Source organism: Salvelinus namaycush, chromosome 29, assembly GCF_016432855.1.
Source record: "Salvelinus namaycush isolate Seneca chromosome 29, SaNama_1.0, whole genome shotgun sequence".
NCBI lineage: Eukaryota > Metazoa > Chordata > Actinopteri > Salmoniformes > Salmonidae > Salvelinus > Salvelinus namaycush.
This window is the reverse complement of record NC_052335.1, coordinates 28,823,157-28,850,459: the sequence shown is the minus strand read 5'-3', so window position 1 is coordinate 28,850,459 and position 27,303 is coordinate 28,823,157. Positions and strand designations below refer to the sequence as shown.

The following is a 27,303-nucleotide window of genomic DNA, read 5'->3' as shown; positions in this document are numbered from 1 at the left end:
CGGTCCTGAGCTCTGGCAGCTCCATCCGCTCATAGCGGGGCTGGAGTCAACAGAGGAGCGAAGAGGACTCTGGTAAAGTGGCAACTGGCAAGTTTTACTGAGCAGACTATCCCGGCTAAATAAATACATTGAAATAAATGAAGTGATGAGGACTCACCCTGGGTCTGTGTCGCCCCAGCAGCGGAAAAGGAATAGCTGGCCTGGGAGCAGCTCAGAAGACTGTACCCCATATCTTCAGGCCTCTGAGAATATGAAGAAGTCAAGGAACAGATCCTAACTTATAAGATAGGAAACATAAAATTCACAAAAATTGACGTTCGCTGAAGATTCTCATAGAACAAAATGTATAAAGATCTCCTAAGCCTGTGTTTGTTTTCCACAGACCTTATTTTGAGTTTAGCCAAACATTCCATTAATCTCCCCATAGGCTTTGTCCAACGAACCATGGAGGAGTTACAGCCTACAAAAAGACACCATTACTATTGCTCTCTATAGCATGAACTATCTAATGATTGTAACAAACACAACATCTCACTATGGTAGTGTTTCCAGTCATCCCTGGTGACTCTCCTAGGGACTTCATTCATCATATTAGCATTTTCATAATGGCTGTATGGAAGATATTTTCAAATGAGTACAATAATTGATGTGTCAAAAAGTGTTGGATACATTTTAGAAGTTTATACCCGAGGTCCATAAAGTGTTGTGATAAGTAACGAGTTACAACACACACAAAAAAGCGCTGTTCAAAAAAACGGTTTATTGAAGTTCTGGCATTGTAATACATTGTTGTTTATGTCCCTTTATTAGGTAAACTAACAATCAGCATGCCAAGAGGTAGAAATTAATATCAGTCAGAGACACACACTCTGCATTAGTCCTCCTGAACACAAAACAAAATGACCTAAACCCATCATCATTCATGCTGAAATCAATAACCTACTGACTAACAGCCTTCCAATTGATAAACACATACAATTGTCTGTGTTTGTGGTGGTAGGTGGTAGCACCAATTGGGGGCTATTTCATTTCATGTTCCCCTACTGAGGACCTTTGCAGACTTGATCCTTGACCTCTAGGCTGATAAAACTATACAGTTCAAGTTAAGTCCAACCATGTATCACCCATCTCTCAACATTGAACTAACACTTTAACAAGGTTTTACCGATTAGAGCCACAATACAGAAGAGAATGACTCATATGAGGAAGAGCTGAGTCCTGGGGCTGGCTCATGGGGGGGGGGTATAAGTCCTGGGGTTGGTGGGGGAGTCTGGGGCCAGAGAGGTGAAGGGTGGACACGGGGGTAAGTCCTGTGGCTGGCTCATGGGGGAGAGAGGGAGGTTTGGTAGGGGAGTCTGGGGCAAGTCCCGAGGCTGGTCCAAGTTTTTTCGTATTTTTTCTTTTTATGAGCGTTTATGTCCTCTTGTTCTCATGTCTTTTTGGTCTCATTCACTCCTTCTGTGCTGTGTACATTTACACCAGAGATCTGTATATAATGACTAGATGCTCATGTCTCCGCCCTAACAATGGGAGTCGTTGTCCCAAAGGCGGGAAGGCAGGCGACAAGCTAGGTTCAAAATAAGCACATAGGGCTTGGAGATTGGAGTGAGACCTCTCGCTTCGCCTCTTTCTCCCAAGCCCCTACAACAACAAAGATGAGCGATCACTTCTTCTTCTCTGACAAACGGTTTCAACTCTCTATTTACATTTGAGGTTTGGTCCAACAGAATGGGTCATATGGACACCATAACACATGGAGAAATGATTATACTGTAATAGAGGAGAAATTAACCTTTCTAATGAAACCCTGTTTATGTCTCAACTCCTCAGATTTTGAGCAGAGCTACACTACTACAACAAATTTACCAATGAACCTTCATCTGGAAAACGAATGCTCAGTTTGTCGCGCCGCATTACGGCACCACATATCACTAGCAGTATTTTAGTCAAATAAAGACGGTTACACCAGCTGTCTAGTCTGTTTTATGCTTATTGCACATTTATAAAACAATGAAGGAATTGTCATCTCATTCTCATTCAGAAATGAAGTAGGCCACTTGATTTCAACATCTGAACAAAGTGGACAGGCTAACATGCTGTTCAAACAGTTGGAGACGGACAGAAGGGTGTGTTCATAACAATTCAACTGTTCTACCTTGTTAGCTGAATCCAGAGCTAGTGAAACTATACCTAGATCCAAGTTTGCTGAACTAGAAATATAAATATTAGCTGGCTACTCACTAGCCTGTGGGCTTGTGCTTGAGAGATTGAGACCGGTATTCATTTTCTAGAATACCTGCTACATTATTAGTGAATGTGCATTATGCATGGTTCTGGTTACATTTGTAACAAAAAGTTAATTTTTATAGACAAACCTGAAAGCCAGATCAGTAATTATAGAAGAAAATAAAGCAGGTACAACTATTTTGATAAAGTAATGTAATGATTAGTGGGTCTTATGGTTGTCGAAGGAATATATTCAGCCTCTGTATAATTACACAAACTCTGAATTCATGAAATGATTTGACTGTTTTAAATGCAGTGGATTTGACCTTTAATTGTACAACAAAGCTTATTCAGAGATGTTTTTTTCTTCTTCTAGATATATATAGTGAATCGCTTATAAGAGAGGTGAGGGGTGGAGACAGGGGGTAAGTCCTGGGGCTGGCCCATGGGGGTGTGGGGGAAAGAGGGGTAACTGTATAGTCCGGCTGAACTGGAGCCCATGCCCAAAGCAAGCCTACACTGGGAAGGGAGAACCAGGAAGAGAGGGGTGGTGAATACAGGCCAGACAAACGGGTAGGAAGAGATTGATTACTGCTCAGGAACAAATGAATAAGTCCACAGTAGTGATGATGAGAGGAGGGAAGGAGAACAGCTGAACAAAAAGATTAGTGATCAATACAAAAAAAGAACGAGAACGAGTAAGAAACTTCTAAGACACCGATAGAGACACTTCCCCTAGAAACAGACTTCCAGGGAACCACCCCCTCCCCTCCTCTTCATTTGACCCAGGAGAGGCTGAGGCAGCGGGCGATGAAGGCGTACGTGTCGGCCACCTCCTGGATGACCTTGCTGGTGGGCTTTCCGGCGCCGTGGCCCGACTTTGTGTCCACGTGGATGAACAGTGGATTGCTCTGACCCGACCAGCGGCCCACCACGTGCTGCAGCGTGGCGATGTACTTCAGGGAGTGTAGGGGGACCACACGGTCATCGTGGTCACCCGTGAGGAGGAGGACAGCAGGGTACTGGACGCCCTCGCACTCGGGCACGCGTATGTTGTGGAGCGGGGAGTACCTGGAGGGAGAAGAGGAGATTTCTACAGGGACGATGATGTACGGTAAAACTATTGTGTACAGGTTTTAATACACCAAACATGGAGCAAATAGATACTAGAGGTCGACCGATTAATCGGAATGGCAGATTAATTAGGGCCGATTTCAAGTTTTCATAACAATGGGAAATCTGTATATTTTTTTGTTTTATACCTTTATTTAACTAGACAAGTCAGTTAAGAACACATTCTTATTTTCAATGATGGCCTAGGAACAGTGGGTTAACTGCCTTGTTCAGGGGCAGAATGACATATTTTTACCTTGTCAGCTCGGGGATTCAATCTTGCAACCTTACGGTTAACTAGTCCAACGCTCTAACCATCTGCCTCACAAGGAGCCCGCATGTTATGCGAATGCAGTAAGAAGCCAAGGTAAGTTGCTAGCTAGCATTAAACTTATCTTATAAAAAACAAATCAATCATAATTACTAGTTAACTACACATGGTTGATGATATTACTAGTTTATCTAGCGTGTCCTGCGTTGCATATAATCGATGCAGTGCGCATTCGCGGAAAAGGACTGTTGTTGCTCCAACGTGTACCTAACCATAAACATCAATGCCTTTCTTAAAATCAATACACAGAGGTACATATTTTTAAACCTGCATATTTAGCTAAAAGAAATCCAGGTTAGCAGGCAATATTAACCAGGTGAAATTGTGTCACTTCTCTTGCGTTCATTGCACGCAGAGTCAGGGTATATGCAACAGTTTGGGCCGCCTGGCCCTTTGCGAACTAATTTGCCAGAATTTTACGTCATTATGACATAACATTGAAGGTTGTGCAATGTAACAGGAATATTTAGACTTATGGATGCCACCCGTTAGATAAAATACGGAACGGTTCCATATTTCACTGAAAGAATAAACATTTTGTTTTCGAGATAGTTTCCGGATTCGACCATATTAATGACCTAAGGCTCGTATTTCTGTGTGTTATAATTAAGTCTATGATTTGATAGAGCAGTCTGACTGAGTGATGGTAGGCACCAGCAGGCTCGTAAGCATTCATTCAAACAGCACTTTTGTGCGTTTTGCCAGCAGCTCGTCGCTGTGCTTCAAGCATTGAGCTGTTTATGACTTCAAGTCTATCAACTCCCAAGATTAGGCTGGTGTAACCGATGTGAAATGGCTAGCTAGTTAGCGGGGTGCGCGCTAATAGCGTTTCAAACGTCACTCGCTCTGAGACTTGGAGTAGTTGTTCCCCTTGCTCTGCATGGGTAACGCTGCTTCGGGGTGGCTGTTGTCAGTGTTCCTGGTTCGAGCCCAGGTAGGAGCGAGGAGAGGGACGGAAGCTATACTGTTACACTGGCAATACTAAAGTGCCTATAAGAACATCCAATAGTCAAAGGTATATGAAATACAAATCGTATAGAGAAATAGTCCTATAATTCCTATAACTACAACCTAAAACTTCTTACCTGGGAATATTGAAGACTCATGTTAAAAGGAACCACCAGCTTTCATATGTTCTGAGCAAGGAAGTTAAACGTTAGCTTTCTTACATGGCACATTTTGCACTTTTACTTTCTTCTTCAACACTTTGTTTTTGCATTATTTAAACCAAATTGAACATGTTTCATTATTTATTTGAGGCTAAATAGATTTTATCGATGTATTATATTAAGTTAAAATACGTTTTCATTCAGTATTGTTGTAATTGTCATTATTACAAATACATTTTAAAAAGCGTCCGATTAATCGGTATCGGCGTTTTGGGTCCTCCAATAAATCGGTATCGGCGTTGAAAAATCATAATCGGTCGACCTCTAATAGATACAGTGCAATCCTCAAGTATTCACACACCTTGACTTTTTCCACATTGTTACTTCACAGCCTTATTCTCAAATTGATTAACTTTAAAAAACAAAAAACAATCTACACACAATAACCCATAAATGACAAAGCAAAACAGTTTATACATTTTTGCAAATGTATTGAAAATAAAAAAACTTAAATATTACATTTACATAAGTATTCAGACCCATTACTCAGGACTTTGTTGAAGCACCTTTGGCAGCGACTGCAGCCTCGAGTCTTCTTGGGTATGACACTACAAGCTTGGCACACCTGTATTTGGGGAGTTTCTCCCATTTTTCTCTGCAGATCCTCTCAAGTTCTGTCAGGTTGGATGGGGAGCAACGCTGCACAGCTATTTTCAGATCTCTCTAGAGATGTTCGATCGGTTTCAAGTCCGGGCTCTAGCTGGGCCACTCAAGGACATTCAGACACCTGTCCCGAAGCCATTTCTGCATTGTCTTGGCTGTGTGCTTAGGGTCGTTGTCCAGTTGGATGGTGAACCTTAGCCCTAGTCGGAGGTCCTGAGCAGGTTTTCATCAAGGATCTCTTTGTACTTTGCTCCATTCATCTTTCTCTCGATTCTGACTAGTCTCCAAGTACCTGTCGCTGAAAAACATCCCCACAGCATGATGCTGCCACCACCATGCTTCACCGTAGGGATGGTGCCAGGTTCCTCCAGACATGACACTTGGCATTCAGGCCAAAGAGTTCAATCTTGGTTGTTACCAGAGAATCTTGTTCCTCATGGTCTAAGAGTTTTTATTTGCCTTTTGGCAAACTCCAAGCGGGCTGTCAAGTGCATTTTACTGAGGAGTAGTTTCCGTCTGGCCACTACCATAAATGCCTGATTGGTGGAATGCTGCAGAGATGGTTGTCCTGGAATTTTCTCCCATCTCCACAGAGGAACTCTGGAGCTCTGTCAGAGTGACCATCAGGTTCTTGGTCACCTCCCTGACCAAGGCCCTTCTTCCCCGATTGCTCAGTCTGGCCAGGCGGCCAGCTCTAGGAAGAGTATTGGGGGTTCCAACCTTGTTCCATTTAAGAATTATGGAGGCCACTGTGTTCTTGGACTTTCAATGCTGCAGAACTTTTTGGGTACCCTTCCCCAGATCTGTGCCTCGACACAATCATGTCTCGGCGCTCACGAACAATTCCTTCAACCTCATGGCTTGGTTTTTGCTCTGACATCCACTGTCAACTGCGGGACCTTATATAGACAGGTGTGCGCCTTTCAAAATCATGTCCAATCAATTTAATTTACCACATGTGGACTCCAATCAAGTTGTAGAAACATCAAGGATGATCAATGGAAAATGGATGCACCTGAGCTCAATTTTGAGTCTCATATGGTCTGAATATTTATGTAAATAAGGTGTCTTTATTTTTAATACATTTGCAAAAAATTCTAAACCTGTTTTCGCTTTGTCATTATAGGGTATTGTGATGTCATTATGGGGTATTGTGATGTCATTATGAGGTATTGTGTGTAGATTGAGGAGGACATGTTTTATTTAATACATTTTAGAATAAGGCTGTAATGTAACAAAATGTGGAAAAAGTTCAGGGGTCTGAATACTTTCTGAATGCACTGTATGTCAAATAGCTGCACTTGACGTTTGCACATTTGGGATTACACTAAATCAAGCGAGCACAAGCATTGGAAAGAACTTAACATGCATTTGACGCGGTTCTGGAATACTGAAAGATTAATGTTAATATCCCAAACAGCCTAACTGTAGCCAGGTTCCAGATTTGTTTGTGCTGTGTAGCGAACACCTATGGTTACTGGCATGACAACCACCATAGAAGTTGGCTACAAAGCTAAATTGATCTGGAACCAGGCTAGGCTTAGGGAAGTGTAGCACTAGCACCCACTTGATGAGCCAGTCAAACTGCTCCTTGACCTCACAGCAGCCGAAGTCAGTGGTCCAGGCGTGGCCGATGGTGAACTTGTGGAACTTGAGCATGTCCATGACGCCCACCTGGGCCACGGCACAGCCAAACAGCTCTGGCCGCTGGTTCACACACGCCGCTGGGGGGGCAGAGGGCGTTACAGATATACACACACGTTAGCAGGCAGCGAGAGACACACAGACACACACAGGTGAGGAGATAAACACAGAGTAAGACAAAACCGCTGTATATACAGACAGACATTCCGATGTCAACAAAACTGTCAGCTTAGGAACGTGTCAGGGTTGGGTTTTCAGGTCAATGACTAAAAGCATCAACAAGAAAGTGATGCCATCATTCCGCAACGTACCTACGAGCAGGCCCCCGTTGGACCCTCCGTTGATGGTGAGTTTGGAGGGGGACGAGTAGCCCTCCTTGATGAGGTACTCTGCTGCACACTGGAAGTCTGTGAAGCAGTTTTGCTTTTTGGCCAGCATACCCGCTGGAGAAAAACACACAGAGAAAGATCAATGTGAGTGTGAGTGAATAAAACACAGAGGGATTTGAGTTGAGAGAGGTTGTGTGTGTTACTTTTGGAGATTGGAAACCCAAATTGGTCTACACGGACAAGTTCTGGCCTGGTTTAGATCTTATCTGTCGGAAAGATATCAGTTTGTCTCTGAATGGTTTGTCCTCTGACAAATCAACTGAAAATTTCGGTGTTCCTCAAGATTCCGTTTTAGGACCACTATTCTTTTCACTATATATTTTACCTCTTGGGGATGTCATTCGAAAACATAATGTTAACTTTCACTGCTATGCGGATGACACACAGCTGTACATTTCAATGAAACATGGTGAAGCCCTACATTTGCCCTCGCTAGAAGCCTGTGTTTCAGACATAAGGAAGTGGATGGCTGCAAACTTTCTACTTTTAAACTCGGACAAAACAGAGATGCTTGTTCTAGGTCCCAAGAAACAAAGAGATCTTCTGTTGAATCTGACAATTAATCTTGATGGTTGTACAGTCGTCTCAAATAAAACTGAGGGACCTCAGCGTTACTCTGGACCCTGATCTCTTTTGACGAACATATCAAGACTGTTTCAAGGACAGCTTTTTTCCATCTACGTAACATTACAAAAATCAGAAACTTTCTGTCCAAAAATGATGCAGAAAAATTAATCCATGCTTTTGTTACTTCTAGGTTAGACTACTGCAATGCTCTACTTTCCGGCTACCCGGATGAAGCACTAAATAAACTTCAGTTAGTGCTAAATACGGCTGCTAGTATCCTGACTAGAACCCCAAAATTTGATCATATTACTCCAGTGCTAGCCTCCCTACACTGACTTCCTGTTAAGGCAAGGGCTGATTTCAAGGTTTTACTGCTAACCTACAAAGCATTACATGGGCTTGCTCCTACCTAGCTTTCCAATTTGGTCCTGCCGTACATACCTAAACGTACGCTACGGTCACAAGACGCAGGCCTCCTAATTGTCCCTAGAATTTCTAAGCAAACAGCTGGAGGCAGGGCTTTCTCGTATAGCTCCATTTTTATGGAATGGTCCGCCTACCCATGTGAGAGACGCAGACTCGATCTCAACCTTTAAGTCTTTACTGAAGACTCATCTCTTCAGTAGGTCATATGATTGAGTGTAGTCTGGCCCAGGAGTGTGAAGGTGAACGGAAAGGCTCTGGAGCAACGAACCGCCCTTGCTGTCTCTGCCTGGCCGGTTCCCCTCTCTCCACGGGGATTCTCTGCCTCTAACCCTATTATAGGGACTGAGTCACTGGCTTACTGGTGCTCTTCCATGCCATCCCTAGGAGGGGTGCGTCACTTGAGTGGGTTGAGTCGCTGACGTGGTCTTCCTGTCTGGGTTGGCGCCCCCCCTTGGGTTGTGCCGTGGCGGAGATCTTTGTGGGCTATACTCGGCCTTGTCTCAGGATGGTAAGTTGGTGGTTGAAGATATCCCTCTAGTGGTGTGGGGGCTGTGCTTTGGCAAAGTGGGTGGGGTTATATCCTGCCTGTTTGGCCCTGTCCGGGGGTATCATCGGATGGGGCCACAGTGTCTCCTGACCCCTCCTGTCTCAGCCTCCAGTATTTATGCTGCAGTAGTTTATGTGTCGGGGGGCTAGGGTCAGTCTGTTATATCTGGAGTATTTCTCCTGTCTTATCTGGTGTCCTGTGTGAATTTAAGTATGCTCTCTCTAATTCTCTCTTTCTTTCTCTCTCTCGGAGGACATGAGCCCTAGGACCATGCCTCAGGACTACCTGGCATGATGACTCCTTGCTGTCCCCAGTCCACCTGGCCGTGCTGCTGCTCCAGTTTCAACTGTTCTGCCTGCGGCTATGGAACCCTGACCTGTTCACCGGACGTGCTACCTGTCCCAGACCTGCTGTTTTCAACTCTCTAGAGACAGCAGGAGCGGTAGAGATACTCTCAATGATCGGCTATGAAAAGCCAACTGACATTTACTCCTGAGGTGCTGACTTGTTGCACCCTCGACAACTACTGTGATTATTATTATCTGACCATGCTGGTCATTTATGAACATTTGAACATCTTGGCCATGTTCTGTTATAATCTCCACCCGGCACAGCCAGAAGAGGACTGGCCACCCCTCATAGCCTGGTTCCTCTCTAGGTTTCTTCCTAGGTTTTGGCCTTTCTAGGGAGTTTTTCCTAGCCACCGTGCTTCTACATCTGCATTGCTTGCTGTTTGGGGTTTTAGGCTGGGTTTCTGTACAGCACTTTGATATATCAGCTGATGTAAGAAGGGCTATATAAATACATTTGATTTGTTACCTTTGTGCCAGGTCTCTCCGTACTCCCCCCCTCCTCTGATGTTGGCCACAGCCAGGACTCCTCCCATGTGTCGGACAAAGATCAGCCGTGATACACTGGGAAACAACATTTAACATCACCTTACATCCTTTCCTTAGTCTGACCATCACCTTACTTCCTTTCCTTAGTCTAAACATCACCTTACATCCTTTCCTCAATCTGACCATCACCTTACATCCTTTCCTCAGTCTGACCATCACCTTACATCCTTTCCTCAGTCTAAACATCACCTTACATCCTTTCCTCAGTCTGACCATCACCTTACATCCTTTCCTCAGTCTGACCATCACCTTACTTCCTTTACTCAGTCCAAACAAGTCCAGGTAGATACAAAGCATGTAGAAGAGCCAAGACAAGATAACATTATTTGCAGGCACAATGACTATCTTAAATAGCCCTAAAAGTCAAATGATATACAGTGCCATCCATAATTATTGGGACAGTGAAGTATTTTTTGTTGTTGTTGGGCTCTGTACTCCAGCACTTTGCACTTTAACCTCAGTCATTGTATCACTTCAAATCCAGACTGTCAGCGTTATTGTATTTTCATTCCTATCGGGTGAACTGTTAAGAAATTACATAACTTTTGTACATTGTCCCCCCTCCCAATTTATATGTTTTAAAGTAGTCAAAAGTTTAGTATTTTGTCCCATATTCTTAGCCAGCCATGATTCCATAAAGCTTGTGAGGTTGGTATGTCTTAGGGGTATGATATTTGTGCGTCTAACTTCCTCACTCATCACTATTCACGATTTATTCAGGATTATCAGCCATCATGGCAGCATCCACATTAATGTAGAAGTGTTAAGAAGCAAAATATATTCTTATTTACAACAAAAGGGACTCCAAAATTACACAATACATTATTTACCATTCATTTCTATTGGGCGCAAAATAATCTGAAACACAACCTAAACAACCAGCAAATCCATCCAACAAGTTTGTAGAGTCACAAGCTTGATGTAGTAATTGTGTGCTAGGAGTATGGGACCAAATACCAAACTTTTGACTACTTTAATACACAAATGAATTTGTCCCAATACTTTTGGTCCCCTAAAATGGGGGGACTGGGTACAACAAATGCTGCAATTGTTAAACAGTTCACTCGATATGGATGAAAATACCCTCAAATTAAAGCTGACTGTCTGTATTTTAACCTCATAGTAATTGTATCACTTCAAAATCCAAAGTGCTGGAGTACAGAGCCAAAAGAAGAAGACAAATATTCACTGTCCCAATAATTACGAAGACCACTGTGTGTATAGCAGTAAACAAGTACATTTTCATGAGGAAATTAAAAGAAAAAATCAAGGTTAAAGCGACATCATTACATGTAGCAACTGCATGATACATCCAGTGTAACTTGGTGGTAGTACCTGTAGCTGGGGGTGGGACCTGGTGGTGGTACCTGTAGCTGGGGGTGGGACCTGGTGGTGGTACCTGTAGCTGGGGGTGGGGCCTGGTGGTGGTACCTGTAGCTGGGGGTGGGGCCTGGTGGTGGTACCTGTAGCTGGGGGTGGGACCTGTAGCTGGTGGTGGTACCTGTAGCTGGGGGTGGGACCTGGTGGTGGTACCTGTAGCTGGTGGTGGGACCTGGTGGTGGTACCTGTAGCTGGGGGTGGGACCTGTAGCTGGTGGTGGTACCTGTAGCTGGGGGTGGGACCTGGTGGTGGTACCTGTAGCTGGTGGTAGTACCTGTAGCTGGTGGTGGGACCTGGTGGTGGTACCTGTAGCTGGGGGTGGGACCTGGTGGTGGTACCTGTAGCTGGGGGTGGGACCTGGTGGTGGTACCTGTAGCTGGGGGTGGGACCTGGTGGTGGTACCTGTAGCTGGGGGTGGGACCTGTAGCTGGTGGTGGTACCTGTAGCTGGGGGTGGGACCTGGTGGTGGTACCTGTAGCTGGTGGTAGTACCTGTAGCTGGTGGTGGGACCTGGTGGTGGTACCTGTAGCTGGGGGTGGGACCTGGTGGTGGTACCTGTAGCTGGGGGTGGGACCTGGTGGTGGTACCTGTAGCTGGGGGTGGGACCTGGTGGTGGTACCTGTAGCTGGGGGTGGGACCTGGTGGTGGTACCTGTAGCTGGTGGTAGTACCTGTAGCTGGTGGTGGGACCTGGTGGTGGTACCTGTAGCTGGGGGTGGGACCTGGTGGTGGTACCTGTAGCTGGTGGTAGTACCTGTAGCTGGTGGTGGTACCTGTAGCTGGGGGTGGGACCTGGTGGTGGTACCTGTAGCTGGTGGTAGTACCTGTAGCTGGTGGTGGGACCTGGTGGTGGTACCTGTAGCTGGGGGTGGGACCTGGTGGTGGTACCTGTAGCTGGGGGTGGGACCTGGTGGTGGTACCTGTAGCTGGGGGTGGGGCCTGGTGGTGGTACCTGTAGCTGGGGGTGGGGCCTGGTGGTGGTACCTGTAGCTGGGGGTGGGGCCTGGTGGTGGTACCTGTAGCTGGGGGTGGGACCTGGTGGTGGTACCTGTAGCTGGGGGTGGGACCTGGTGGTGGTACCTGTAGCTGGGGGTGGGACCTGGTGGTGGTACCTGTAGCTGGGGGTGGGACCTGGTGGTGGTACCTGTAGCTGGGGGTGGGACCTGGTGGTGGTACCTGTAGCTGGGGGTGGGACCTGGTGGTGGTACCTGTAGCTGGGGGTGGGACCTGGTGGTGGTACCTGTAGCTGGGGGTGGGACCTGGTGGTGGTACCTGTAGCTGGGGGTGGGACCTGGTGGTGGTACCTGTAGCTGGGGGTGGGACCTGGTGGTGGTACCTGTAGCTGGGGGTGGGACCTGGTGGTGGTACCTGTAGCTGGGGGTGGGACCTGGTGGTGGTACCTGTAGCGGGGGGTGGGACCTGGTGGTGGTACCTGTAGCTGGGGAAGTGACCTGGTGGTGGTACCTGTAGCTGGGGAAGTGACCTGGTGATGGTACCTGTAGCTGGGGAAGAGACCTGGTGGTGGTACCTGTAGCTGTGGAAGAGACCTGGTGGTGGTACCTGTAGCTGGGGGAAGTGACCTGGTGGTGGTACCTGTAGCTGGGGGAAGTGACCTGGTGGTGGTACCTGTAGCTGTGGGAAGTGACCTGGTGGTGGTACCTGTAGCTGTGGAAGTGACCTGGTGGTGGTACCTGTAGCTGTGGAAGTGACCTGGTGGTGGTACCTGTAGCTGGGGAAGTGACCTGGTGGTGGTACCTGTAGCTGGGGAAGTGACCTGGTGATGGTACCTGTAGCTGTGGAAGAGACCTGGTGGTGGTACCTGTAGCTGTGGAAGAGACCTGGTGGTGGTACCTGTAGCTGGGGGAAGTGACCTGGTGGTGGTACCTGTAGCTGGGGGAAGTGACCTGGTGGTGGTACCTGTAGCTGGGGGAAGTGACCTGGTGGTGGTACCTGTAGCTGTGGGAAGTGACCTGGTGGTGGTACCTGTAGCTGTGGAAGTGACCTGGTGGTGGTACCTGTAGCTGTGGAAGTGACCTGGTGGTGGTACCTGTAGCTGGGGAAGTGACCTGGTGGTGGTACCTGTAGCTGGGGAAGTGACCTGGTGATGGTACCTGTAGCTGTGGAAGAGACCTGGTGGTGGTACCTGTAGCTGTGGAAGAGACCTGGTGGTGGTACCTGTAGCTGGGGGAAGTGACCTGGTGGTGGTACCTGTAGCTGGGGGAAGTGACCTGGTGGTGGTACCTGTAGCTGGGGGAAGTGACCTGGTGGTGGTACCTGTAGCTGGGGGAAGTGACCTGGTGGTGGTACCTGTAGCTGTGGAAGTGACCTGGTGGTGGTACCTGTAGCTGTGGAAGTGACCTGGTGGTGGTACCTGTAGCTGTGGAAGTGACCTGGTGGTGGTACCTGTAGCTGGGAGTGATTGAGATGTTGAACCCTCCGTAGCCGTAGAGGAAGGCAGGGTGAGAGCCGTCCAGCTTCAGGCCCTTCTTATGGACGATGAACATGGGGATCTCTGTGCCGTCCTTACTAGGGTAGAATACCTGGACACACAGATACAGGGGCTTGTTGGTGTGAAAACACATACATGGTATCAGTCAATTCTGGTGGTTTGTATTAGTATAGATAACCATCTAAATAAAGAAGACCTTTTAGGAGAGGTGCTGAACAACAGAAGATAAAACTATACATAAGAAAAATCTATTGGCATACTCATCACTCCTTCCTGTCGATATATTTGACCAATGTTTCATCTTTATCCTAAAAATTGGTCAAATATATCCACCGCAAGGACAGATGAGGGTGCAACGTTCTTTTTAATTTGTATAGCATGCGTGTACACTGAGTGTACAAAACATTAGGAACACCTGCTCTTTCCATGACAGACTGACCAGGTGAATCCAGGTGAAAGCTATGATCCCTTATTGATGTCACTTGTTAATTCCACTTCAATCAGTGTAGATGAAGAGGAGACAGGTTAAAGAAGGATTTGTAAGCCTCGAGACAACTGAGACATGGATTGTGTATGTCTGCCATTCAGAGTGTGAATAGGCAAGACAAAAGGGCCTTTGAACAGGGTATGGTAGTAGGTGCCAGGCACACCGGTGTGTGTCAAGAACTGCAATGCTGCTGGGTTTTTCATGCTCAATAGTTTCCAGTGTGTATCAAGAATGGTCCACCACCCAAAGGACATCCAGCCAACATGACAACAGTGGGAAGCATTGGAGTCAACATGGGCCAGCATCCCTGTGGAACACTTGACACCTTGTACAGTCCATGCCCCGACAAATTCAGAAAACTTTAAAAGCCTCAAAGGATAAGATAATCCAACTTTTAAAACAAGTTATTTTTGTCTAGTTACAGCAGTCAACTAGCTAGGTAGCTGTTTAGTTTTCTAGAGCGTTCACTAATTTGTTGGTAAACAATTAACAAGCTAATTGACTACCACACGTTCTTGTCAAACTGTCAACGGAGTAGCCAGTAAGAAACGAGAGATGCCGAATAACAGTCTACAAACCACTTGAGGGAAAATAAATCTAATTTGACTGTTCAGATAAGTCACGTTACCAAGAATCAGATTTGTATCTGATTTCAAGCCACCTACAAAGGTGGTTTGAAATACCTGATTCCAAGTGCTTTTTGGCTGTTCAGAATGCAGGGGGGGAAAAGAACAGATTCGAACATGCCATTTATTTATTTTTAGTCACTTGTAGGTATCTTACCTGAGTGGTTTGGTAGTCGGAGGGGTCAAAGCCTTTGACGGTGACCTCGCGGAACACGTGGGGCTGCAGGGGCTCCTTGGTCAGGTCACAGTGGTAGATGATGGCTGGAACACAGAACAAAGACAGGTCATTGACTTGTCACTGTTTCACTGCAGTATGATAGAAGATCCATACGGACTCCTGCAAGAACCTGTATGAGACTGTCTGATAGCATGAGCGATACCTGGCGGTGGGAAAGAGGTGAAGTTGTTGAAAGTCTTTGAGTGTGTGTGTGTGCGTGTGCATTTGTGAATGCATGTGTGTGTGTGTGTGTGTGTGTGTGTGTGCCCATGCCAGCATTCGTGTATCCACGTCTCCCTCTAATTCCCTCTTGCGTCCGTCCGGTGAAGTCCACCACAGAGTGTGTGTGTGCTCTGACACCGCACGTGTCTGTCCCCGACACCGCACGTGTCTGTCCCCGACACCGCACGTGTCTGTCCCCGACACCGCACGTGTCTGTCCCCGACACCGCACGTGTCTGTCCCCGACACCGCACGTCTCTGTCCCCGACACCGCACGTCTCTGTCCCCGACACCGCACGTCTCTGTCCCCGACACCGCACGTCTCTGTCCCCGACACCGCACGTCTCTGTCCCCGACACCGCACGTCTCTGTCCCCGACACCGCACGTCTCTGTCCCCGACACCGCACGTCTCTGTCCCCGACACCGCACGTCTCTGTCCCCGACACCGCACGTCTCTGTCCCCGACACCGCACGTCTCTGTCCCCGACACCGCACGTCTCTGTCCCCGACACCGCACGTCTCTGTCCCCGACACCGCACGTCTCTGTCCCCGACACCGCACGTCTCTGTCCCCGACACTGCACGCCTGTCTCTGATACCACACGTCTGTCTCTGATACCTGGCGACAGGAAGGAGGTGAAGTAGTAGAAGATCTCAGAGTCTCTCTTGCGTCCGGTGAAGCCCACCACAGAGCCCACGTCCAGAGAGAAGGTCCTGAGCTCCTCCCCCGAGCTCAGACGGTACATCTTCAGCACGTTCTTCACGTCGTGCAGGAAACACACAAAGAGGAGGTTGTTGTAGGTACAGGTGGCAAACACTAGAGAGGGGGAGCGCAAGAAAGGGTTTAGTCAAACTAAAAGTTTAAAAACCATGATCACCTAGACAGAGTATTCCTAGACAGAATATGGATGTTATTTCCTGTTAGGATCTGTTTTAAACCAACTGTAAATATAAACTGTTACAGAGCCTTCAGAAAGTATTCACACCCCTCGACTTAACACAACGAAATGTGGATTACAGCCTGAATCTACACACAATACCCCATAATGACTAAATGAAGACATGGTTTTAGAAATGTTATTGAAAATTAAATACAGAAATATCTAATTTACATAAGTATTCACACACGAGTCAATACTTTGCAGAAGCACCTTTGGCAGCGATTACAGCTTTGAGTCGTCTTGGGTATGTCTGCATCAGCTTTGAGTCGTCTTGGGTATGTCTGCATCAGCTTTGAGTCGTCTTGGGTATGTCTGCATCAGCTTTGAGTCGTCTTGGGTATGTCTGCATCAGCTTTGAGTCGTCTTGGGTATGTCTGCATCAGCTTTGAGTCGTCTTGGGTATGTCTGCATCAGCTTTGAGTCGTCTTGGGTATGTCTGCATCAGCTTTGAGTCGTCTTGGGTATGTCTGCATCAGCTTTGAGTCGTCTTGGGTATGTCTGCATCAGCTTTGAGTCGTCTTGGGTATGTCTGCATCAGCTTTGAGTCGTCTTGGGTATGTCTGCATCAGCTTTGAGTCGTCTTGGGTATGTCTGCATCAGCTTTGAGTCGTCTTGGCTATGTCTGCATCAGCTTTGAGTCGTCTTGGGTATGTCTGCATCAGCTTTGCACATCTGGATTTGGGGATTTTCTTCCGCTCATCCTTGCAGATTTTTTCAAGCTCTTAAATTAGATGGGGAGCGATGGTGAACATCAATCTTAAAGTCTTTTTACAGATTTTCAAGTCTTGGCATTGGCTGGGCCACAAAGACTTTCACATTCTTGTTATGAAGCCTGTATGCTTGGGGTCATTGTCCTGTTGGAACGTAAATCTTCACCGCAGTCTAAGGTTGTTTGCACTCTGAAGCAGGTTCTCATCAAGGATTTGGCTCCATTCACCACCATGCTTCACAATAGGGATGGTGTTAGACAGGCGAGGTGCTGTGCCTGTTGTCCTCCAGAGCGGGTTGCATTTAGGCCAAAAAGTTTCCTTTTTTTTTTATCCCTTTAGACCACAGGATGTTTTGCCTTATGCTCAGTCTTTCACGTGCCTTTTTGCAAACTCCAGGCATGCCGTCATGTGCCTTTCTCAGGAGAGGCTTCCATCTGGTCACTCTCCCATAAAGTCCAGATTGGTGAAGTGCTGTAGAGACTGTTGTCTTTCTGGCAGGTTCTCCCATCTCAGCCAAGGAACTCTGTAGTTCTGTCAGAGTGTTCATTGGGTTCTTGGTCACCTCCCTGACCAAGGTCCTTCTTGCCCGGTTGCTCAGTTTAGAGCTGGCCGTCCGACCAGGCAGTTCCATATTTTTTTCATTCCCCAATGATGTGCTCTTGGAAACACTCTAGACATCGTTTTATACCCTCAACACAATTCTATCACGAGATCTATGGACAGTCCCTTGGACTTCATGGTATAGATTCTGCTCTGACATGCACTGTCAACTGTGAGACCTTATATAGCCAGGTGTTTTCTTTCTAAATCATGTCCAAACATTAATTGGTCACAGATGGACTCCAATCAAGATGTAGTGACATTTGGATGATCAAAAGAAATTGGATGCACATGAGATGAATTTGGAGTGCATAGCAAAGGGGTGTGAATACTTATGTCAATGAGATATTTATGTATTTAATTTTCAATAAATTAGCAATAAATGTATAAATGTTTTCCCTTTGTTATTATGAGGTATTGTGTGTAGATGGGTGAGAAAATACATTTGGATTTCAGGTTGTAACAACAAAATGTGTAATAAGTCAAGGGGTATGAATCTTTTCTGAAGGCTCTGCATGTCTTCACTGTTTGCTCCTACTGCCAAAAAGTGATTATCTAAATTATCACAAAAAGTGATTACCAAATGATCTATTTCACCTTTAGCTATACTAAAACATCACTTATTGAGAGCAGAAAACAGCAGACATTACTTTTTCCTTTTTAGTGGATATTCTTGTTGTCGAGCTATAAAGTTAGCATATTATGTTGGTAAAACCCTCTCCTTTCATTCAGTCTGTGACCTACCGATGACGTCCTTGTCATGCTGGGGGATGAGCTCCTTCCAGTTGGCCTGGGCGGGCTGGGCGAAATCGATGTTGATGAGACGGTAACGCGGGGCCACCAGGTTGGTCTTGAAGGTGAACACCGTGCCCTCGTTGGTCACATACTCGTACTCCGCATCAAAGTTGTCTATCAGCTTCACCCACGGCAACAGGCCTGGAGGGGAGAGAGATAACTTGGCATCTTCAACTAAGCTACAGTCAACTAAACAAATACTCTAAGGCAACACATGGGGAGGGCCAACCAAGACATCGACAACGCAAGACATTGACAACACGAGACAGTCACAACACACTTACAATACATTCACAACACAATACATTCACAACTAGGGCTGTTACGGTGACCGTATTACCGCCAAACTGGCAGTCACAAGTCATGAAGGCAGTCAAATTCCACATGACCGTTTAGTCACGGTAATTAGGCTTCTCCAAGCTCTGATGCTGCTGATGGTCATTAGTAGCCTACCAAACTTGCTAACTGCCTGGTACTCAGCACTCTGTTGTCCCTCTAATCACTCTGACATCAATGAAAATGTTGTTGTTTTTTACCTTTATTAAACTAGGCAAGTCAGTTAAGGACAAATTCCTATTTTCAATGACGGCCTAGGAACAGTGGGTTAACTGCCTTGTTCAGGGGCAGAACGACAGATTTTTACCTTGTCAACTCGGAGATTCGATCTTGTAACCTTTCGGTTACTAGTCCAACACTCTAACCACTAGGCTACCTGCCACCCCCGAAAACCTGATCAAACACTTCAAGCATGAGCTCATGTTGCGCAACATTTTTATAGACTATGCAATTGTGTGAGAAAACAGAGATAGCTGATGGGATGCTATTTTTAATGGAGGCTTTCTATAGGCTAAGCCTTCTATATTGATTTATCAACTTTCCTAATATTAAGCATATTGCTTCTCTTTACAACAGGAGTATTGCCTACCTGGCTTGCATGAAAATTAACCACGGGAAAAACGTCCTCCATTTGCTATTTAAGTGCATAGATGACATTAATTATTTTCCGCTGCCCATGTTTCGAGGCATGATAATGGTCCATTCTATTTTTTTCTCCCCAATTTCATGGTATCCAATTGGTAATTACAGTCTTGTCCCATCGTTGCAACTCCCGTACGGACTCTGGAGAGGCGAAGGTCGAGAGCCGTGCATCCTCCGAAACACAACCAAGCCGCACTGCTTCTTGACATAATGCCCGCTTAACCTGGAAGTCAGCCGCACCAATGTGTCAGAGGAAACACTGTACACCTGGCGACTGTGTCAGAGTGCATTGCGCCCGGCCCGCCACAGGAGTCGCTAGAGCGCGATGGGACAAGAACATCCCTGTCGGCCAAACCCTCCCCTAACCCGGACAACGCTGGACCAATTGTGCACTGCGCCGCCCCAAGGGTCTCCCGGTCGCTGCCGGCTGCGACAGAGCCTGGACTCGAACCAGGATCTCTAGTGGCACAGCTAGCACTGCGATGCAGTCCCTTAGACCACTGCGTCACTCAGGAGGCCCCGATGCCACAGAATTCTAAGCAAATCTTGTCTGCTAAATGAACTAGTGTAGCCTACAGCCATTTGGCATAGCCAGACCTAACATACGGACAACTCAGAGTATGCTATTCGGTCCTTCTGAAATAGACAACATTTTCTTCATATCATGTTTCTTTAGACCTGTCTAAAATAATGGATTTATTAGACTTTTTAAAATGTAGATGTTCCAAAGGTCTGTAGAAGCCAGGAGTTGCTAAATGTGATAATGTTAATTAACAGTCAATTACCATGAGACCGCCAGTTATTTGCTTGACAATCTCCGGCTGCCGAAATGTCATGATCGCCACAGCCCTATTCACAACACAAGACATTGACAATACAAGACATTCACAATCTATAGTGGATGTTCTTGATAACACATCAAGTCAAAGCCCTACAACAAATATGGTGGCCGGTCAGTGGATGGTGATTATGTGTTAAGGAGACTAAAGAGAAAGACTGATCTGATTAGGTTGTGGTGTGCATGGTACCTGTGATACCCTGAGGAGTGGTTTGAAGGTCACAGTACCACAGCCGGTTGACCGGGTCACAGCCCTCCCTGATGGACAGCAGTACGTAGCGCCCGTCATCTGACACCTGGAGTGAGATCACACACGGACACCTTTCAGAATGCTAATACAACACTGTGCCGCTAGCGCTAATCAACCAGAAACCTACACTGATGACTAGAGGTATTATGACACGATAATCAGGATTCTAAATATCAGGGACATAAGACAAGAACTACAAGTCAGATTCTGTGCTGTCCACTTCCCTCTATGGACATAAAGGGAGAGGACTGGTGTAACACAGGTGGTGGAAACTCACTCACGAGTACAGACTTCAGGAGAACGATAGATATTAGGATACACGCTATGTCTCCTCAAAAGGGTACTTGGACTAAAGTTAAGAACCATTTCTGCATTGTCTAAGAGATATGAGACAGTCAAGTCCCGGTCTGTTTAGTGTCTAGCCAAGTCCAGCAGCGTACCTCAACCCCACTCATCCACTTAGGGTGGTCGGGGAACTCTGCACACAGGCAGTCCTGAGACTGGGGGGTCCCCAACACGTGGAAGTAGAGCTTCTGGTGCAGGTTTGTGGACGTCTCAGTCCCTAGAGGAGAGAGACAGTAAGTAATGTGTTCATACATTTAACTAAAACATGAAATGGAACAAACTAGTTCCCCTCTAAATATCCAAACATCCCCTCACCGTCACTTTTGCCCTCCTGCTTGGGGTAGGAGTTGTAGAAGAGGCCCTTGCCGTCATGGGTCCAGGACATGCAGCTGAACTTGACCCTCTCCAGCCGGTCATGTAGGGCCACGGCCCCCTCCACCCGCAGGAAGCGCATCTCCACCCAATCAGAGCCGCTGGCGCTGGTGCCGTATGCCAGGTACTCGCCGTCCTCTGAGAATGCATAACCTGAGGGACACAAGTAGCGCATAGTCAGAGAAACCATTCACATTATTTACATTGTGAATAGTGTTGAATATATTCATTTATAATGCATTGTGAATAGTGTTGAATATATTCATTTAGAATGCATTGTAAATATATTCATATTGCGTTTATATACACATCATTGGCAGGCTCTAGTAGCTACTGTATTTTAGTGCCAACACGAGCTGTACTGGCTTATAATTTTACTTTCCCTTTCACATGGTCCTTTCCAGCACGGTTCCAGCAACTGTGGTAGATGTCTAAACATGCCAGTGCAGCGTAAAGGGTGATACAGTATACTTGTAGATTCTAGGCTGTTCAGTACAGCAGAACGTGATGTCAGAAACACACGTGATGAAGGAAACCTTCATCTGTACAGTATTACAAACAAGACAATATTCTACATCATAATGAGCATTGCTTGACCATCTTTCCGTCCCCCACCTCGTAAAGCGACAGTCCCGTCTTCAGAGAAAGTGTTTGGGTCCAGGAAGACCGTGGGCTCTGCCTCTAGACTCTCCTGAACATACATTACACTCTGGTTCTGGAGGCCCGTGTTGTAGAAATGGAAATACCTGCAGCGGGGGGGGTAAAGTGTCAGCACAAAGCCAAGGAAATAAACTACCCAAAAGACAACAGTCTCCATCTTTAGGGGAAGGCTGTATTTTGGCTCATCCTCAATTAATCTTGCCTCAAGTCCTCTCTCCTTGCTTCCTTCTCAAAATGCATTGGACAAGAAGGTACACGAGGATGAAGCTTGGACCTCCCCCTCTACTACAGTTGAGAACGAGGCAGAGATATAGGATGTGAGGAATCACGGAAAGACAAATTGAGAAAAGTCCAAAACCTCCATGTACCGCCTCAAGTCTCCCTCTTTCTTTCATTCTCTCCCCCTCTCACCTGCTCCCCCTCTTGAAGGGGCAGCTGTATTTGGGGTAGTCGTAGAGCTCCGTCATGCGCTCCTTGAACAGGTCCCGCACCTCACAGCGCTCCAGGTAGGGCAGCGTCAGCTGGTTCTGAGCATTGACAAAAGCCTGGGAAGAAACACAAGACAAACTCAGCAAAAAAAGAAACGTCCCTTTTTCAGGACCCTGTCTTTCAAAGATATTTGGATTTTTACAAATTAACTTCACAGATCATTGTAAAGGGTTTAAACACTGTTTCCCATGCTTGTTCAATGAACCATAAACAATTAATGAACATGCACCTGTGGAACGGTCGTTAAGACACTAACAGCTTACAGACGGTAGGCAATTAAGGTCACAGTTATGAAAACTTAGGACACTAAAGAGGCCTTTCTACTGACTCTGAAAAACACCAAAATAAAGATGCCCAGGGTCCCTGTTCATCTGCGTGAACGTGCCTTAGGCATGCTGCAAGGAGGCATGAGGACTGCAGATGTGGCCAGGGCAATAAATTGCAAAAAAAAGAAATCCCCTTGAATGAGTAGGTGTGTCCAAACTTTTGACTGGTACTGTATGTCCACACACATTCAAACACATTCATGCACACAGCTGCACACATTCACACAAGCAAACAGTGATGCAGCAAAGGCACTCACACACAGTCATGCACACAACGCTCACAGTGTACTGTGAGACGCCTAAGACAGCGCTACAGGGAGACAGGACGGACAGCTGATCATCCTCGCAGTGGCAGACCACACGTAACAACACCTGCACAGGATTGGTACATCTGAACATCACACCTGCGGGACAGGTACAGGATGGCAACAACAACTGCCCGGGTTACACCAGGAACACACAATCTCTCCATCAATGCTCAGACTGTCCGCAACAGGCTGGACTGAGGGCTTTTAGGCATGTTGTAAGGCAGGTTCTCACCAGACCTCACCGGCAACAACGTCGCCTATGGGCACAAACCCACCGTTGCTGGACCAGACAGGAGTGGCAAAAAGTGCTCTTCACTGACAAGTCGCGGTTTTGTCTCACCAGGGGTGATGGTCGGATTCGCGTTTATCGTCGAAGGAATGAGCGTTATACCGAGGCCTGTACTCTGGAGGTGGATCGATTTGGAGGTGGAGGGTCCGTCATGGTCTGGGGCGGTGTGTCACAGCATTATCGGACTGAGCTTGTTGTCATTGCAGGCAATCTCAACGCTGTGGTTACAGGGAAGACATCCTCCTCCCTCATGTGGTACCCTTCCTGCAGGCTCATTCTGACATGACCCTCCAGCATGACAATGCCACCAGTCATACTGCTTGTTCTGTGCGTGATTTCCTGCAAGACAGGAATGTCAGTGTTCTGCCATGGCCAGCGAAGAGCCCGGATCTCAATCCCATTGAGCACGTCTGGGACCTGTTGGATCGGAGGGTGGGCTAGGGCCATTCCCCCCCAGAAATGTCCTTGGAACTTGCAGGTGCCTTGGTGGAAGAGTGGGGTAACATCTCACAGCAAGAACTGGCAAATCTGGTACAGTCCACGAGGAGGAGATGCACTGCAGTACTTAATGCAGCTGGTGGCCACACCAGATACTGACTGTTACTTTTGATTTTGACCCCCCCTTTGTTCAGGGACACATTATTCCATTTCTGTTAGTCACTTGTCTGTGGAACTTGTTCAGTTTATGTCTCAGTTGTTGAATCTTGTTATGTTCATACAAATATTTACATGTTAAGTTTGCTGAAAATAAACGCAGTTGACAGTGAGAGGATGTTTATTTTCTGAGTTTATGAACACCACTGCAATGACCACTAACTCACAGAAGGTGGGGCTGGTTGCAACATCTACGCAGCTGATCCTAAAATAGGGGTCGCCTGATATGAAAATGGGGGATGTGGGAGAATTTCCAAAATCCTGGTAAAAAAATATATAATAATTGTCTTCGTCTCTCAAAATAATTTTAATGTGGTTAACCTTAAAAACCTAAATGAAAATTATTCAAATATAAAAGTAAAATTTCAACCAGAGAGCACCCTTAGGTAGTGGGAAAAGGCCACTGTGAATGGCTCAGCCCACTACGCAAAGAAACCACAAACTATTGCAGAGACTGATATTACCGGCCGCACTTGATATGGTGAAAACAATGTGTGGGGAGGCAACGGCACAGAAACTCACATCAATACTTCTGTCAGATAACAATGTGAAACTAACCATTTATGCTATGGCTAGCAATCAAGAGGAAAATGACTGAACGACTCAAAAACTCCCCTCTCCAAATGGATGTTAGCTGTGAGGGCCGAGATGCCCAAGCATTGACTTTTGTTCACTACAGGTGTTCTCTAAGAGGACATATTGTTCTGTCTCACAATTCCCGAGCATGAAACGGCACAGGGGATGTTCAGTGTGCTGCATGGCTATATTGACGAAAAACAGATTCCATGGGATTGAATGGTGGGCTTTTCCACAGATGGGTCTACATCTATGGCGAGACGGCGGGCAGGCCTCTGCATTCTAGTTATGAATGTGTCTCCCTCTGCCATATGGACGCATTGTATGATACACTCACTGAGCTAGAATGGATACACCGAAAGCAACCTGTGGAAAAAGAGCTGAGCGCAGAACTCGGAGATATGCAGCAGGTAACTTCGATTGTAAACTACATCGTGCACAAACTGTTCACAAAACTACTGTATGTGGAGATATGGGATCAGAGAAGGACAATGTTCTATTTCACACCGAGGCTTGTTGGTTATCAAGGGGGAGTGTTAAAAAGATTTTTTGAATTGAGAGAGGAACTGTTGTCATTCACAATGGATGTAAAAAAACAGACTGTTGACTTTGTGGAATGAAAATAAAATGTGTGTCTCCTTGCCTATGTAAGAAATATTTAGAAAGGGGGAAATACAAAATATTCTACATACGAGTGACCAAATCAGCAAAATTATTTGACTGTGATCCTGGCTCAGTTAACATGCCGGTAAGTGAAACTTAACAGCTGATCAAGCTGTCATGTGGTCAAATGCTGCAGACCATGCATTCACGGGTCACTATGGAAGAGTTTTGGTTCCTGAGTCAAAGGGAATACTGTTCTGTCTCCCGCCGAGCATTAAAACTCATGGTACGCTGATTCAGTGCTCTCATCTGCATTAAAGACAAATATCGATCCAGGTTGGATGTGACAGGAGAGATGAGGGCGCACTGTCGACCAGGCCCCCTGAATTCAAGAAGCTCCGACGCAACATGCATAAAGCACACCCATCTCATTAGTGGATGTGAGATAAGAGAAATTATGTCAGAATAATTTGCAATTGATTCTCATAGCCCCACCTTAAAGTATGTGATGGTGAGTTGAGAATACAATCAGAAATACTGTTAGAATGTTTTGCAATTGACTGTCATAGCCCCAATTAAAAAAGTTAACTTGTTGGCTGTTAATTACATAATTTTTCACATGGTTGGGTCACGAGAATTTTCATTTATCAAAATGGGGTCATGGGTCAAACAAGTTTTGGATCCACTGATCTATAGTGTCAGTAGTTCAGGGATCATCAACTTTTCATGAGCGAATGGTCAGGGACTGGAACATAATTACAAATAATTTGTAGACTGCAAGAAGCCCAAACAGATATAATAATTAACTAAAAATTATTATTATTATAAATTAAATTATTTCAAACCTTACTCACATTTATATACAATCACATATATAAATAAAATCACATAAATAAATACATTTGATTTGACATATCTTTATTATGTGCGGGAATACTTTGGAACAGATTTCCAAAATTAAAATCACTTGCAGTTGATTTGCTGGTATTTTTACCATCTTTTATGTCCAAAAATAAACACTGTTCTTTATATAATTTTTTGCTCAGAAGACTTGAGGGGGCCAAATAAAATCACTGCCAGCTCGGGAATCCAGCAGCTGCCTATGTCAACGGTATGTTTGGACATTCTAGGTATATGCCGAGTTAGTGACTTGACTGTCCAATATTTGTTAGACAATACAGACATGGGTCTTTGTCCTTGATTGTGGGAAGGAGTTGACAGTGGCACACAATCCACATTGGCCAATTAACTTTATACCTAGATAATGGTGCTAATATTACATTTCATGTGAATTTCTGTCACCAAATTGACACTAAGAACTCCCAGGCAAACGTGCTGGTAACGTTGCCACAACATTCCTTGAGCCAGTGGTGCTGAAATACACACCGTATTTGGAGTGACATGACAGATAGCATTTACCTGCGTCTTCTCACTGTCTGGGTCCTCCAGCCAACTGTACGGGTCAGGAATATTGTTGCCATGGTAGTCATCCGCCTGTCAGAAATAACCAGCCGGTGAAATCCTGAATGTGCGCCAGCAGTCAGCCAACAACTTTGATCATTCATCGTTTGCTGCTGGCTGTTATGTGATAACTAGCTAAGTTAAAATGACAAGCCTAGGCATGGCTAGCAGCTAACATGAAATAAAGCTAACAAAATCCTAGCAGGCTGGCTCATTCATTTGAGCTAGCTATCCTACAAGATAAGTTAGCGAACTCGGTTGATATGTGCATTTGTTCAAATAACGTTACTAGCTAAGTTATTTTAGTAGCCTCAAAGCTATCCAACTAAATAGAGGGCTAACTATCAAGTGCCGGTACATGACACGCTTACTGGGTTATAAAGAACAAGCTAGCTAGCAAGTGGCTAGCTCCTCACCATTTACTTGAAAGCGACATGTCTAGCTAGATAACAAGCTAGTTAGCGTGTTACTTACAACTGCCTCATCACGGTAAGCATGTGGGTACTGGAAAGACATTTTAGAAGTGACTGTTCGGAATTCCGTAATAAGAAAAGTTGTGTAAAAGAATGAATGACTGGTTTTGTTATGACTTTCTGGATCCGAACAAACATCAACTTGAATGTTGAAGCTCTAGCCAGAATGGATTTGCTTATTTATGCTGCGTTCAAAACCAAGTGGAAATGTGGTATTTACCACATACGACTGGGGAAATTCAAGTAGAACGGCCCTCCAACTGGTAATTACTATATCATCACTGAACTCCGACTTCTCCCACAGGCTAAACTCTGATGTTACCTACTAAGGATATGACCTCG

At 45.8% G+C, this 27,303-nt stretch overlaps 1 protein-coding gene across 1 annotated transcript; it reads right to left on the bottom strand.

Moving 5' to 3' along the window:
* Positions 1 to 766: 766 nt before the first annotated feature.
* LOC120024412 (prolyl endopeptidase) lies at positions 767 to 27,087 on the bottom strand. Its single transcript, XM_038968650.1, has 15 exons — positions 26,963 to 27,087; positions 26,447 to 26,521; positions 22,194 to 22,327; positions 21,738 to 21,868; positions 21,066 to 21,275; positions 20,846 to 20,967; positions 20,346 to 20,451; positions 18,289 to 18,480; positions 15,913 to 16,110; positions 15,013 to 15,116; positions 13,697 to 13,833; positions 9,835 to 9,929; positions 7,398 to 7,529; positions 7,010 to 7,166; positions 767 to 3,297 (listed from the first exon to the last, which is right to left on the bottom strand). The coding sequence occupies exons 1-15, from the start codon at positions 27,002 to 27,004 to the stop codon at positions 3,003 to 3,005; spliced, it is 2,130 nt and encodes a 709-aa protein (XP_038824578.1). The 5' UTR covers positions 27,005 to 27,087; the 3' UTR covers positions 767 to 3,002.
* Positions 27,088 to 27,303: the final 216 nt, after the last annotated feature.

Bases quoted from the DNA above. Each gene is read 5' to 3' on its own strand.
- LOC120024412 (XM_038968650.1), bottom strand. From the start codon at position 27,004: ATGTCTTTCCAGTACCCACATGCTTACCGTGATGAGGCAGTT. The intron at 7,167-7,397 runs GTACGTTGCGGA...CTGCCCCCCCAG, and splicing joins CAACGGGGGCCTGCTCGTAG to CGGCGTGTGTGAACCAGCGG. The intron at 3,298-7,009 runs GTGGGTGCTAGT...TTCTCCCTCCAG, and splicing joins CAGTTTGACTGGCTCATCAA to GTACTCCCCGCTCCACAACA.